This window comes from Danaus plexippus, chromosome 20 (assembly GCF_018135715.1).
Source record: "Danaus plexippus chromosome 20, MEX_DaPlex, whole genome shotgun sequence".
Taxonomy (NCBI): Eukaryota; Metazoa; Arthropoda; class Insecta; order Lepidoptera; family Nymphalidae; genus Danaus; species Danaus plexippus.
In genome coordinates, this window is record NC_083550.1 from 6,563,545 (window position 1) to 6,580,287 (window position 16,743).

Sequence of the window (16,743 nt, forward strand, 5' to 3'; positions counted from 1 at the left end):
AGAGCAGTAAGCGAGAAAGTTAAAAAATCGTTGGCGAGAGATGACAAATAACAAGACTAACTGACAGACACGTCTCTATCATCAGCCCGTGATCACGGTTACTGGGACGGAACCGAAATGTCCGGACTATGTAGTCATTGAACGATAATAACGCGTACTCTCCGAAAACCTTTCTTTCATTGAAGCTAAGCAGAGTTTTGTTGAAATACATGACCAAAACACAAATATAAATCAATCAGGTTGTATGGCTCAGGGTCGTAGTTAGGACGAGTTAATACAAACCACCGGATCAGCGGGTAAAAGTTTATTCAGTTAAGTTTGTGTTAGATTGCAGTGCAGGGCGAACGTAAGGAGAACCTTCTGTCCGCTGTTCAACTCTCTTGATGGCACGAAAAACTGCCTTAAATATATTTCGCTGTACGTGTGTAGGTGCAATGAAAAACATTGTATTATTGCAATAAACGAGGACACGTTGTCGGCAATATAAAAATCTGTATGCAAACCGTTCACAAGTGATTGAAACCATTGGCACTTTCACTAGCGCTACTCGGCAACCGTCTGTAATGCGACATGCGAAAGATGTTGGACCGAATTTGGTTTATTGACGAAGGCTTCAGTTTTATTAAAGAACATATTATAATTTTAAAATAACGACCTCTGTGGTCACAATTCATAATGCTGTAATTATCACAGTCCTGAAATTCAGATTTCAATTTTGATTTAATTAAGTTGCAGTACACATGGACAGGAACGATATTGGTATTTCCAAAGATAAAAGACTTCTCTCTTTAGTCAAACTATATAAATTCATAAGTTAGTTAATGTTCGTCTTAGACGGACCTCTCGTCTGTCCGTGATTACGGTGGCTGCAAAGTAATCGAAACGTCCGCAGTTTGTAGTTTTTAAAAATAATAAAATAACATCCTATTAGTTTCTTTTAAACGAATACTCGCGAAAATCTCAGATCTCATTATTTAAAATGATTTATTTATCACAGTTCTTTCATGTTTTGAACAGAATTTATATTTTATTTTACAATTTCTACATGAATGATATCTGTCTTTGAAACTGGTCTACGATGATCATAATTGAAAAAGACATCCTAAATGTTGATGTCTATAACATTATTGGCATTAATAAAGCAACAGATGGTTTTTCTCTGAAATAAGTCGAATAAAACGCATTAAAAATATTAGCTAACAGCACTTCACCAGCCTCAAGAAAATATAATTACCTATCTAAAACAATCTTTTTACTCTAAGAGTAAAATTTTTGTTTAAACTGATTCGAAACGCCTTTTTTATGGAAGTAGGAGGGGGATGCCAGAATACCTTAATTTTTTCATAGTTTAACACGACAAAACACTACTTAATAGAACTGGTGTACGTAACAAATACATTCCTTTCACTTTGTATTTTTTTAATTATCGATGAGTTCAAAATTAATAAAACTGACAATTATTTAAACAAATCTTATCATAATTTAGTAAACTGTAGTTTACTAAAGAGGATTTTTAGACGAAAAATAGTAACCGAATTCAACGCTCATAGAGTCAAGAGTTAAAGTCAATTTAAAGAGTAGGTACCTTAAAATTTGATATAAGTTTTTAAAATAATTTTCATGAGGGATACTTAATAAACTAAAATTCTCATTGGGAATATTTTATTTCGCTCCTGTTTGGGTGTTTTATCTGCGATACATCAAAACAATATTATCTTTTATATTTGAGTGACAATTGAGTGTGTTTGTGAACTCGACAGTCGTTATTCAATAGTAATCGTAGCATGTGATCTTAAGTACTGATGATATCGTTAAGTATGGATGTCCATTACATTTTGTGGCTTCACGTGTTCTTGAAACAAAGAAAAGATAACATGTTCATTTATAATGATGTTCTTGCGCAATTCTGAAATTGGCGTGCAAGTAATAGGTATTATTAAAAAAAATTGTTGATTTTGGTTAGAATATATTAAAAAACAGCTCTAGCAAAGGGACTATCCTTAGGATGCATCAGAGGCTCCAAGTTTCTGAAGTCAGCATGTATAATGTTTAGTCTATTTTCTCAGAATTATCAATTATCATCAGTTTTCTTCCCTGTTCTATATCAAACTAGCAAATATATCCCTCGATTACAATAAGATTTCAGTGCTGCATAACGCAGCTCCACACCTCACTTTAACCTAAATTTTGGTCCATCACTAATTTAAAACTACAAAACACAATACAGTCTCATAAAGGGTCAACCCTTTTGAAACGCATCCAATATGCAATTTTTCAACACTATTACAGTGAAGGCATCAATTATCAAGTTATTAAGGTTCTCGCAGTGAAACTCCTCATCTTAGTAGTCGTTGTAACATCAAATTAAACTATGTACCTTTTTTGGCTCTGCTAGGAGCTCATTGCTTTTACGGTGCATCGTCCAGAGACAGTAGACTAGAAGCCCAAAAATTAATAAACACAAATTATTAAATTTTGCATTGTTTCGTGTGATAGACCACGAGATGAGACACCAGGAAGGTTAAGAGATTCCTTAGGCGGGACTTCATACGAGCCAACAAATAAAATATGGGATATAATAATTTCTGAGTGTTGGCTCGAAATGATTTCTCACGTCCTATTCTTTCTCTTGTCTGATAAAACTCGGTATAGCTTAAAGCACTACCGTCTTCTCTCGCGTTCTCGCGAGTTATCACGAACCGTCTTGCGCTAAAATTCGATGATTACCAATCAACACATAAAGCTGGTTATGGGAAAATCTTCAGCACTATGGACCACAAATAAATACCCAGAGAGATGTCATCTCTCGTAATAGTTTACCAACAGATTCGAGAAAGTTTTCAAAGTAATTAATCGGAATAGGCTTGGTATTAACATTCACCGACAATTGTTTTCACACTTTTGATTTACTGACAGTGTCATCTTCCCGGAAACTTAAAAGAAAATATCTTGAGCAATTCTTTAACATGTTCTTAGGAGGATCCTTGACAAGACCAAAGTTATGGTTAGTAGTCATGCGTCCCCGAGGCCTACGGTCAATGTCATCCTTATAAAAGTTATCCAACTTCTCATTTAAATCAGAAATACACAAACAGATCCCTTTTTTAATTGGTGAAAAAGTGTGTTTTGATGTACCTGACAAGATTATTTTTAAATCTGAATTTCAACATATTATATTATTTTATTTGCTCTGTTACACCAGGTCCATATGAACAATTATTAAGTCTTTAGTATACAAACAATTAAATAGAATAGTGACATTAGAAACGTTAGAAATCGAAATTATAACGCCGAGTACTCCATAGGTATTTTTTAGAAGAATATTAAGGGTTCACAATACTAACGACTGATTCAATTTTATTACAATGTAGTTTATAAAGATGATACTCTCTTATATAATATTTATCAATTAATTATAATATTATAAAGGATGGAACTCATTAAGACGCCTTAATAAGTAGAAGTTTATATAAGTTGAATAAAAAGTAGCTTAAACTACTGAAAAACTTCAGGGATGGTTGTTTGTTAAGAACGCCATCTAGCGATATTCTGTAAAACTTGCATACTATGTTGCAAAATGTGCAGGATTAAATATGTCAGTGTCATCTTGTTTGTACAAGTCGGAGCCTCAAAGCACCTACGTCCTACAGCCTTCTACTGAACTGTTTATCACAAAATTTATTGTTATTTATAAATGGCAAATAAAAGTGTCGAACTTTACTTGTAGAACCCAAATATGATATTTAATCAAAAGATTTTACTCAATCATTGTAAGCAATCTGTCGTATCTCGCGTCTGAACGTTCCTGGGTTATCATTAGTAACTACTTAGGTATATAGTTTATATAACAAACTAATGTTGTACTCAGTGCTACATTAAATTTATAATTATAGAGACGGACCTTGTTAATAACGGAATTTATTTAATTCCAAAAAGCTATTCTCACGAGATGATGTCACCGTCACGTCTCTCAGCCACGTCTCTTGTTTGTTCACAAATTATGTATAAAAATACTTTACTTTCTCCCACTTTATATGATTTACATTCCACGTGACCGTACACAATGCAGATGATTAAGTCGTTCCTATGTTGTACTGTTAGTGGTCACCAAACTGGTCTCAGTATTTAACATTTAAAATATTTTACATATAAGAAATTAAATAAAAATTTTATTTCGAAAAGAAAATTTGTACACTTTAGTTATTATATTGGGCAATAAAAGTATCCGATACAGTTAAATGAAACTAATATATTTTCTCATAAACTACGCGGACTTTATTATTTTAAAACTACACAATCCCGACGTTTCGGTTACTTTTCAGCAACCGTGATCACGGGCAGACGAGATGTGAATGTGATGTGAATGCGGAACGAACACATAGAGGACTTTTGCTTCCCAATAGCACTAAAATAGCGCACTTTAATAAATGAATGGTCCCCAGCACTGCTAAACTTTTATCTCAATGCGTTCCAAGTAACTCTTCCAAATCAAAGTAATTGAGTAAGATGAGGGTAAGGTACCAAAATAACTTGCTACATCTGCGGGGAAGCAATTGGAACTGCTAACCATTCGGTGGTGAAATGTAAGATATTCCTGGATAGTGGTCAATACTCGCGACATCACGATAGGGTTTTAGATATTATATGTAATGCGCTTAGTCTCTTGGTAGGCAGAGCGCAAAAATAAATAATCACAAACGAGCTATCAGTAGGTTTTGTGAAAGAAGGATATAGAAGGAATGCCAGAGATTACTTGTGCGGTAACGTCGAGACCAAACATAATTCTGTATTCGAGAATTTTAAAGCTCGTTGTGTTAGTAGAGCTGACGGTTCCTTGGGAAACCAGCATCCCCAATGACCATACCATCAAGGCCAGTAAGTATAACGAGTTCGTTAACGATTTAAAAAAAAAATATTTGTTCTTTTTAGCGGTATCTACATTTAGTTCTGTCCGCACTCACTGAACTATAGTGCGTCCAAACGTCGTATTTATACCAAAATTCAAATAGAGTTCTATTCTCCTTTTAACAGTCTGATTTCGTTTAAGTTATAACAATAAATTGAAAACCATTAAGTTTTTATCATCATTTACGACAGACACAAGTTATTTTCATGTTGCTTCCGTCCTGAATGCTGATAGCGTGGATATATATTATATAAAAAAAAACTATTATTGTTTGACTTGGATCGGATTAAAAGTTGAACAAATAACACTACGATCCCTAAACCCGAACTTCACTTATGATTCCACCCATGTCGCTTTGGGATCGGGGTCAAGGTCGGGATCGGGTTAAAAGGTAGCCTATGTCCGTCTTCAGGGGTCTATCTATCTCTACACCAAAATTCATCAAATTCGGTTCAGTGGTTGAGGCGTGAAAAGGTAGTAGACTGACAGACAGACAGAGTTAATTTCGCATTTATAATATTGTAGAGATAAAACTGAATATCTGTTGTTTTATTTGTTCTTATTTTCAAACGGGATTATAAACAGGAATACAAATAGAAATATAAACCATATATTTAAACTTACAATTCAAATAATGTTTACAATGACAGATTTATAGGAATAAGGATTTTAACTTATTACACCCTGAGAACAGAGTTCCTTCATAAGGCACGTATTTTACATCTTTACTATATACAATATACTTATATGTACAAAACGTATTCGTACGTTCAATAAATAATTTATATTAAAAAATCACATCTAACTATAATTATTCACGTTTTTTGTTCTTCTTTACTATCTATTACGTCCTGTAGAGTTGTCCCTTTAGTTTCTGGTAGCATGAGACAGATTAGAGCTCCTAACAGTGGGGCGAATCCAAAAATAACGGTCGGCATCCAGGGCACAGTTTCCGACAAGTTGGAGATGAAAGGAGCTATCATCGAGCCGATCCTCATACACGTGGAACAAGCCCCCATACTCATATTCCTGACCACGGTTGGGAATAATTCTGATGTGTAAATATACACACACGTGCAAACTACGGACACACAGCTGATTCCGACACATGCTAGTGTTAAATTCGTCCAGAAACTACCTGACACTAAACCCAACACTAGGACGAAGAGACCTCCCAAAACAAAAAAGGTAACGATCGTCGTCTTGCGACCGAAATACTTGAGCAGGACTATTGATATGAATATAGATGGAATCTGAAAGAAAGCGATTTGCTTGCTACAGTCAAAGTTTAATCGGTGTAAAATCGGTTTAATGTCCTGGAACACTACCTGAATGAGTCCCGCAGCTGCTACAGTGATGAAGGGGTTGGGGCTGGTCTGGCTGACGTACTGGTTGAAGCCGTAGTAGGTCAGGCCGGTGATCATCCATATGACGCAGGAACTTATCGTCTTTATCATCAGAGAACCTCGAAATAGATCTCCGTAGTGCGGCTTCACAGTGGTCGCCTTTGAGCGGATTTCTTCGGACAAGCTTTTTATGGTCTCCTCTACTTTGGTTGTCGGAAGTTTATTCCTGTTGAAACACTACCAATTAACTTTTTGTATGACGCCTCATGTACTTTTAATGGGATTGGACAAATTTATCAAATAAATGACTAAAAATATTGTTACTTAATCATAGCAACCAACAAGTCTTAGTTTTACATAACAATGCTTGAGTGCATCTTATTAAAAACAATATTAAGATAACATTAGGTATTTAAATGTCTTAATATTTAGACGTTATCCTAACGTGTAATCGGATAAGATAAGGTTACTGACATTTCAGCTACTTTAGTGACGACGCGACTTGCTTGATCTGTTTTTCCCATTGAGATAAGCCATCTTGGAGACTCCGGTGCTGTGAAGAAGAATACTAAGTAGATCAGCGGAGGAACTGCCATGGCGAGACTGTAGGAGTCCCAGCTTCTATTATAAAACGCAAATATCGGCATCGTCGCGTGACCGATGATGAAAGGCAGTTGAAAGAGACAGCCACACACTTCACGATACTTCGGTCCTATCGTCTCCATGATGAGTACAAAAGAGACGACCATAGTTCCAGCGGTTGCCACGCCGAGGAGGAACCTTAAGGTTGTGAACGTGATGTAGTCTGGAGAAAAGGACACGGCGAATCCGAACACTATCAACCCGACCACGGACAACAACAAAGTTTTTCTTCTGCCATATCTGAAATAATTTTTGTACATTATTTTTATTTATATTAACTGAAAAAAAATACTATAATGACATCTAAACTTTCACGAGTACTCCTTTAAATGAATCTAATATTAATCTATTATTATTATAACATTATTATTAATTAAGTTTAATATTCGTTTTATTAAGCGTATTTTAGTATTATTAATCGGAAAAATATTAGTTTCATTTAGAAAAAATACTATTTTTGACGTAAACATTATTGACAACAGATACATTTATCAAAACCATCCTATATTTAGATTGAGGTGTAGGTACTTGTCAGTTTCAGAATTTGATTGCAGATAGAGTTCCGATGATGATTTATTGGAACGTCTGCAACAATCTATAAAATATGTTTACTTATCTTTTGTTTTTATAAATATTGTTATTTATGATTTTTTGGCTGATTAATTTAAAATCTTTGACAATATTATTATTACAATAAGTCAAGAATAACTAATCAGTGAGTACTGGATTTTTAGTGTAACGTACAAACGAACCCTTTTCGATTCTCGAGACATAACTGTTAACAATGCTAACTTTGGGTTTGGATACTCTCGTATCTAATATCAAGTATCCTTTGTATTTTTCTTCACCACTTATAAATATAGGGTTTTCCATTAAGGGCGCTTGATCTTTGAAATGCAAAAAAAAATACATGTAGGAAACATATTTGCGAAATTTTTTTTTTATTTGGAAGGTCTATCGACCCCATTATGTATGGAATATGACATCATTCAAATGACCGCCACGGCTTCGGTTGGTGGCGCGCACACGAAAGGTCCAATTTTCGATGACTCTGGCGCACAAATCGGGCTGTATTTGATCGATGGCGTGGCGTATGTTAACTTTGAGGGCATCGGTGGTTTGCGGCTTGTTGGCATAGACCTGCGACTTAAGAAAACCCCACAAGAAAAAGTCCAGCGGGGTCAAATCGCACGATCTCGGTGGCCAGTTCACGTCGCCTCCGCGCGAGATGACCATGTCCAGAAATTGCTCGTGCAGAACTTCCATCGTAGCGTGTGCTGTGTGGCACGTAGCGCCGTCCTGTTGAAACCACATGTTGTCCAGATCCATATTCTCGATTTCAGGCCAAAAGAAGTTGGTTATCATCGACCGGTATCGCTCACCATTGACGGTGACGGCCACACCATTATCGTTTTCGAAAAAATACGGACCAATCACGCCTCCGGCCCAAAATCCGCACCAAACAGTCACTTTCTGCGGGTGCATTGCCACTTGGTGAACCTCGTGTGGATTGGTCTCGTCCCAAATACGGCAATTTTGCTTGTTGACATAGCCATTCATCCAAAAATGCGCCTCGTCGCTGAAGATGATTTTTTTGCCAAAATCGGCGTCAACTTCCAACTGCTCTAATGCCCAGTCAGCGAACACACGGCGCTGTCTATGGTCATTAACCTTGAGCTCTTGGGTCAGCTGGATCTTGTACGGGTGCAGGCTCAAGTCACAACGCAAAATTCGCCAAGTTGTCGTCTGCGAAAGGCCGAGTTCCTGTGCGCGACGCGGAATTGACTGCCGCGGGTTTTCGAGGACACTGTCGCGCACAGCGGCGATATTCTCGGCAGATCTCGCGTTACGTTGACGCACGGGAACCGGCTGATTGTTAACTGACCCGGTTAACTCGAATTTGTCCACCAATCGACGGATAGTCGACTCGGCAGGACGATCATCGTGACCGTAAAACGGGCGAAGTGCGCGGAACGTTGCTCGAACTGAAGACCCATTTTCATAAAACAATTTTATGATTTGCACGTGCTGCTCGACACTGTAACCTGCCATGGTGGTTTGGGAGGACGGAATGAATATAACACACTGCATTTGACAGCTGTCACTCAAACAACATGGCCGCAATCAGCTGTCAAAGTTCAAGCGTCCCTATTGGAAAACCCCATATATAGATTCATTCCTCGAGCAAGAAAATAAAACATTGTCTAAACTAAACTTTCTATAATATGTAAAACGTAACAGTTCATGTTTATACGGTGGGAGTGGAAGCCAAATGCATGAACTAGTTAGGCTTTGTGTAGTTTTTGCATGTGATTGGTATTAACTTACCTGTCAGAGAAAAATCCAAAAAGTATGCTACCCAGCAGGACACCCAACTGCAGCATCATCTGAGTAAGGCTCGTCAGCCAGCTTCTCTCACAAACCAGGTCCCATTCTGATATTATAGTATTATTGAAGGGCGAGGCATCGTAGCTGTATTTCGCACACTCATCGTAACAGGTCATATTGTCTCCTATTCTCGTGGAATTGTCTCCGAAGTCTGTGCACCAAAAAGTAGTTTTTGGTGTGAGGAATACTATCGCCATTTGTACCCAGCCCGACGAGAACTTTATAATGGGTATCGTCAGACATATCATCAGCTGCCACCTGCCGAAGTGACCGATGAGGCTCGCCAGTACATCCTCTTTGATCACCTGCTTCGGAATGTCCGCCGGGACTGCTTGGACCATGTTTGATTGGTTGCGTCCGGTCACTGATATAACATGGTTGTATATCTGGAAAAGGTTTTAGCATTGTTAAAACTAAATCAAACTTAGATACTTTTACCACTTTAATTTATTTTTGATTTTATGAATCAAGTAAAAAATAGTCTTGCTTTGAATATGTTTAATAGATTTAAAACTAGTTTTTATTGGGTTACTCTCGTGATACTATCTTAGATTATCACCTGTTACTATTATTTACAGGACTTTTTTTACATAAATTAATAAGATTTGATTAAAAATATGCAAATGGAATTCATGTTAACTGTAATTTACTGTCATTGTAATAAATAATCGATTTTAGAATATAATGTTTATTTCAGAAATGTTTGCAACTGAATGTGAAGGACATTTAAATTTTAAAGGTCACCTAAAAGAATCAAGTCATTTTACGTAATCTTAAAAACAGGACTAACTGACAGACTTTCATCTTGCTGTCCGTGATCACGGCTGAGGTAGAGTAACCGAAATGCAGAATAAAATGTAATATAATATTATAAATTATAGTTACATTTAAAACTTCAACGTTTCTGTTTGTCTTAGGAGCAATCCTTGATACAAATACTTTAAGCTGATCACTTTCATATTTGGATTTTAATGTCTAAAAAAATATAAATGTTGCGTTCTACATTGTGCAACCTGTCGGTACTGTTTACAGAATACATCTTAATAATATGAATTTAAAGTGTTCTTGACCCCGGAGTTTCTTAACGCGTAATGCCATATACGATTGGATACAGAAATATTTGTTATTGAGGATAATATTGAAATATTGCTTGTTTATGAAGATTTTTTATTAAAATAAAGAGGTTTGAGATGGAGATGCGTGCATTTAAATAACAATTATTTAATGTGATTGAGGCGAATGGTTTTCATTGTAAAACATCGGTGATAACAGTCGCAGTTCAAATGTGTTTGGGTTTGTTCAAAAGTATATAACATAGACTCAAGGATTCAAGTTTAATTTAAAATCTTATTTATATTCCAGCCGTCGTTTGAGTTTTGAATACATTAAAAACACATTCTTTATCCAGATGTACATACCTTAGGTTTTAATTTGTATTGTATAAGGAATAATAATATTCTGAATGAAGTTGCTGTATTTAAAACACGAAGTAAACAGACAAAATTATGGATATGTACTTTTTAATATTTATTTTTATCTAACATTATATTTATAACATATCTAAAAATTTTTAAAGTGTAAATCGTTAATAAAAAATTTGCTTGTGGGATTTTAATTTTGTTTGTTATAAAAAAGAACATCACGAATTACAATCAGAGGATGAATTGAAATCAAACCATTACTTCATGTTACTCTCAATACATCGATCATGATGAAGGGGCGTTTGTAAAGACTTATAATGTATATCTATTGTTGCTGTTATTTTTGTACATGTTATTTAGAGTTCATATTTTGGTTGAAATCCTTAATCAGTTAATCAGTTGTGTGGTTAAATAACAGGTTTCTGTATAACTTTAATAATAACATAGACTTATTCGTAAAAAATGTTACAATGAGGTACTTGGGAGTGTTAGTTTTTTCATTGCCTATTGTTCATCAAGTTGGGATGGATTGCTGTTAAAATTTTCCGTCCAAAATGATATTACAAGTGACAAAGTTGGTTTGAATGTGTGTGTATATAGATGTGTGGACGACTTTTGACGACTCTTTGGATGAAAGTTAGCAGTAATGTATTTGAGAGACCAGAATAACACAGGGTACAATCTGTCTCGGGTTCCGTGCAACTATCTCCCAGTATCAAGACGCAACGGTTGTATTATGTATGGTCACGTGACAAAGGCTATACATATAGCTGTCTGTCGGTTACCAAAATCTAATATTTTCACACGTTATACATTTTATTCTAAGCCTTATTCCAAAATTATGAAATCGCGGGCAAACATTTGGTAAGAAAAAAGGTTCTCATTCAAATATTTTTGACAAATCCACCTTTGATAAGTAATAAAAGTTAGTTTTTTTATAAACGTACAGCCAGCTTGAGCTGCGTAATTTAAGTTATTAACAGCAATATTACATTGTATATTCATTTTAACCCCATTTCTGCGAGCCACGATTATTGTCCTCAACTATGTATTATTAACTTTGTAGGAATAATGTATTTAACATCAAAATATTAAATATACCCAGTCTTAGAGCACGGTTAGAATGTTAAGAGTAGGTTGTTGATCAAAATATATGAGATGAAGGTCGCTTTAAGCAAATAAAACTCGTCAATTACATAGTTTATTGAATAAAGAAAACGTCGTCCTAAAACCTTGCTTTGATATTAATTATATGTTTAAATTATTTTAAAAAAAGTCTGAGATTCATTATTTATAATAAAAAAAAATATTTATATATTAATATTTAATATATTTAACAAATAACAGTTAAGAACTTGTAAATAATAACAAGGGTTTTTATTAAAATAATTATATTTTTTTGGGCCAAAAAAGGTATTTTTTTTTTTAAATTTGATTTCCTACCATACCTTTCATTATTTTCATTGTTAGTTTTTTTGTTTGATATAATCGATCTAGTGTATGTTGTATCTGTTTATAGTAGTGCATTAAGGTGAGTAAAAATATATTAAATATGATCAACGACACGGTTTTGATGTCGGATCAAAATCTTTAATAACATACTAATTATTTGACGCGGTTTAAAACTTTCAAATATTTTTCTAGATAAAAAACCATTAAATATAGTTAGGATCAAATTATTAAAATCATTGATATATTACCGAATATGTAATCTACCCTAAACACATACTAATTTGAGGACTATGTTAATGTAACTACCCTATTTTATTGTCTGTTATAACTAATAAATATACCTACATGATTACTTCACTTTAAGTCAAATATATTTTAAACTGTGTTTACAAAGAGAGTCAAATAAAATAAATTAATATTGGATACACTATATAAATTAATATTTATATAATTGAGTGAAGTACAAACGAGACTAGTTTATGTGACTAATATGATTTATACATAATATAAAAGTGCAAAATTATCAAAAAAATTTTCAAAAAAATTCTTACCAAAAACACAACACCAGAACTTATAACAGTCGCAGTAAACAAGAACTTACGAGCAGCGTCTCTCAAGGAGCTCGCGGTAAACACTGGTGACTGAACAGTCTGTGTTTACAACGCGCGTCTGTTGCAGTTTGACTCTGATAATGGACATATTATAAAAACCCGGCTGCCCCTTATACAATGTTATCTATAATGCTAACTAACTGTTATCCGAGACTTTGTCTGCCATGTTTATTGTCCGCCATCCAAATTCCGTACATAATATATATTTTTTTGTTTTTTAAGTCCATGATCTTTGATCACGTGTCGCATTGTATAAAAAGATTTACTTGATAAGTTGCTCTACTGACTTCAACGAAGGCACTATTCGAAATAATCTCAAAAAAGGTTTTTTAGGTTAATCGAGTGTAATAAAACTAATGCGGGTTGAGTAACGCGTCGATAAAACTATCGTTAAATTACCATATCCTGATGAACTCGCGTTTGTTGAATGACTTTGATGGAATTCATTATGAAACTTATAACTTCAATCTCGTTATGACCAACACTAATTAAAATGTGGTTCGATTTGAAACATATTTTGGGAAGGTCACTCGGCGTTTTAATTTCTAAATATTTCCAATGTGAACTTTACAAATGATTTAGTTGATGATATGAATGAAAAGAGAGAAAATAATAAAGAAGCTATGACTTATCAAGAGTTACACCTAAAATGTTTCAGGCTGTCTGAGAGACTGAAACCAAATCAATGACCGTTGACGTCTGAGTTAAAATTATTTAGTTATTTTGGAACATATTTTATATTATTTCTTTCTATGATCGTAATATATTCACTAGCTATACTCGCGACCGTGACTATGTCCTTATATATTTTTCGGCCGTGTCACATAATGCGTTGTTTTTCCTTCGCCACCGGCATAACAATGAACTCAATAAGGATATGATTGTCATAAATGAAGGGAATTGTCTCAGACTATTTTATTACTGTCAGCAGAAATCTGGTTCGACACTTCATTTTTTAGCAGTTCTCCTTTTAAGGAACCGAGTTATTTTTTCTAAAACAAGAATCGTAAGAAATTATTATAAGGAAATGTTTCGCTTGTGTTCTGGTTTCGCTCACGTTCAAGTTAAACTTTTAATATTCCTTACACGTTACACTCGTCGACATTAAAAATATATAAGACTCGAAGCACCGTGTATGAACATACTTAGGATATCTATGGCGCAGTCAAAAAATTATTGTACGACGCCTTTTAACGACAGACTTAACACTGGTTTGGAATCATTTATCACAAAAAAATTTGTGAAAAATTGAGACCATCAAAAAATTAACAAACGGGGAAACATATGGGGGCTGTTCAAATATTTTTTTCTTAGATATAATGAAATTCTCTCAAAAAGAACTTTCCTTTTCACGAGTCATGTCTTTGGGAAGTGAAAAAGTTGTCATGTATCGAACTTCCTAGCTTGATTACATAATAGACGTTTCAACTGATGACCAGAGTCGTAGTTAGTTGTGAAAATGTTTGTTGATCCCAAATAAGGAAACTAGTTAATGAACAGTTCCTTAAATATGCTGAGTTGAATATTAGTTAAAATTTTTGTTAATTTTTATTCCAAAACAGTTTTACTATCAGTATAACCGTACGTTTGATCATTTATATTTAAGTATTTTCTGGTATTTTGACAAACGTTGAATCTTATAAACATATCTCATAGTTTTAAGACGTCTTCATTCCTCTTTTTAATTCTTCTGCTACAGTATCTGTACTTTCACTACAAGGTTGCTCTGTCGAACTGCAGACGGAGAGTTTGCAGTATTTATAATGACAATAAATAAATATAAGAAAATGACGGTGACGATACAAAACTTGTGGATAACATTACTGAGTTATAAAACTAATCTAATCATATAAAGTTTAGTCTCCTTTTATTATTATAATAATACACAAATGAGAGGTCACAGGGATTTATAAAATAAATACTTTGTGAACGTTCTATCTTAGATATATTGCAGGGAGATTATGTGCACGGTGCAAGTATTATATACCTAAGTACGCAGCGGTTGAAACTGGAACAATATAAATATACACACATACATTAATAACAGACTAAAAAGACGCGACGTCTATTGATTTAACTAAAAAAATGTGATTACCAGGACGTGTTACAACATATAGATGTGTGATACATTAACGAAAGTAAATAAGTCGTTTACATTTTTGTCTCCTCGGAGTTTGGAATAAGTTGTTTGTAATCAACGCTTTAGTCTTAATTAAACCAAACCCTTAATTAACTATTCTTTAGTAAGAAACTATATTCATTAGACATTTCGTTAGACCAGTCAGGACCATTGTCATTTACAACAAATGTCGTTCATGCTTAACATATTGCTGAGTTTTTATCAAAAACAAAAGAAAAGATAAAACATAAGATTTTTACATATATACTTTTGAATTATTTATATTATAAACAAGTGCTGAAATATAAAAATGTGTGCTTCAATAAATAATATTAAAAAAAACCGAACGCTAACCACGAGTGTGCATCGCCACATAAATTTCACGTGTTTTATTATCACAAATAAGAGGCGCTCACGTTTCAGATACAACAGTCTAATATTTGTAGAGGATTTATTTAAAAACAAAATATTTATTTGTATGTACTATAATATTAAAATTAGATATATTATTTAAGATAGGAATTAACACATGTAATATATAAAGTCATCCTTATAATTGTTTTATGTACATATACAAAAACATATTCAAATAAAATGAATAATAGTATGAATCCCTTCTTAAAAATATAAAATCCCATGTTCGTGACCACACAGCAGGACCTCGCGACACCGACAGCGCATTCTGCCGGCATCCAGAGCGGTGCGCTAGAAAATTAAGAAATCGATGGCGGTAGATGATAAATAACAAGGACCCACTGACAGACACTCACATCTCGTCTGCCCGTGACCATGCTTGCTGATAAGAAACCGAAACGTCGGGAGTATGTAGTTTTTTACAAAAATAAAGCACGCGTAGTATATAAATATTAGTTTCATTTAAATGAATAAAACTCGCGAAAGTCTTAGATCTCAGTAATAGTAAGGTAAATATTCACAATACTATAAGATTTTTAACCTACATCCTAATGAATTATTCAGCAGCTCCCGATTTGATAGAAACAATGACCTGTCAACCCTGATGCTGTCAACACTTAGATCCCAATCAGCGACAGTGACACACCACGAAGGCCGACGGGCTGGTGACGACAGGCCGGCGACCGGTTGGAACGATCGATCTGTACTCTTAACGCGCGCTTACATTGTGTTGTAGTGACTAGGAATCTTTTGTTTAATGTAGCTAACCATCCAAACCACCGAAACGTGCGCGGCGTTTCATTCGGAAACTACTTTCATACAATAGTGTACGGAGACGTGATAACGCTAAACTGTAGACGCAGCGTCTGCAGTGTGTCGATGTAAACGAGTAGTACGTCCACTGCACTCGATCGAGCGCCGCGACGTCATCTGGATCAAGGTCCTCAAACAAACCGTCTCCACCAGCAGATTACAACTACAACATAAACACTTAACTTACATTACATCTGTGCAAACTATATACAGTAACGTGAGACGTGTGTGAATGATTTAAATTAAAATGTTATAGGTACAAAATCCAGTCGACTGAAAGTTTCAAAAGTGACGATTGGTATTTTAATATTTACTTATAAATGATTTAAATAGTTCACGGCTTACTAAAGTGTTTCGTAACAACTAACAATACATACTGTCCGCTATAATAAATGCCCTCAGAAGGAATCTTTTCCATATAATAACTAATAGATGAATGATATTTAAACAAGATTTATAGTACTTTATCTGGATGTTTATTAAGTTTTTTCTATTATAAATGTCTTTCAATGAGATGCAACAAATAACGAATTCCTTCATCTAACGCCAACACAGCCACAACACGTCTACAGCTTTACATGGGCATCACTCAAGGATTCCTGGGCCGGTATTGTAGCATGTCGAAGAGCTT

At 34.6% G+C, this 16,743-nt stretch overlaps 1 protein-coding gene and 1 long non-coding RNA gene across 2 annotated transcripts; both read right to left on the reverse strand.

Moving 5' to 3' along the window:
- Positions 1-5,502: 5,502 nt before the first annotated feature.
- LOC116774079 (solute carrier family 22 member 6-A-like) lies at positions 5,503-12,857 on the reverse strand. Its single transcript, XM_032666720.2, has 5 exons — positions 12,707-12,857; positions 9,223-9,668; positions 6,727-7,134; positions 6,235-6,478; positions 5,503-6,159 (listed from the first exon to the last, which is right to left on the reverse strand). Exons 2-5 carry the CDS (start codon positions 9,621-9,623, stop codon positions 5,722-5,724), a joined length of 1,491 nt encoding a protein of 496 aa, XP_032522611.2. The 5' UTR covers positions 9,624-9,668; positions 12,707-12,857; the 3' UTR covers positions 5,503-5,721.
- A 1,831-nt stretch (positions 12,858-14,688) lies between these two features.
- On the reverse strand, positions 14,689-16,366 carry LOC133319436 (uncharacterized). Its single transcript, XR_009753047.1, has 2 exons — positions 15,845-16,366; positions 14,689-15,681 (listed from the first exon to the last, which is right to left on the reverse strand). It is a non-coding gene; the product is annotated as an uncharacterized LOC133319436 (long non-coding RNA).
- Positions 16,367-16,743: the final 377 nt, after the last annotated feature.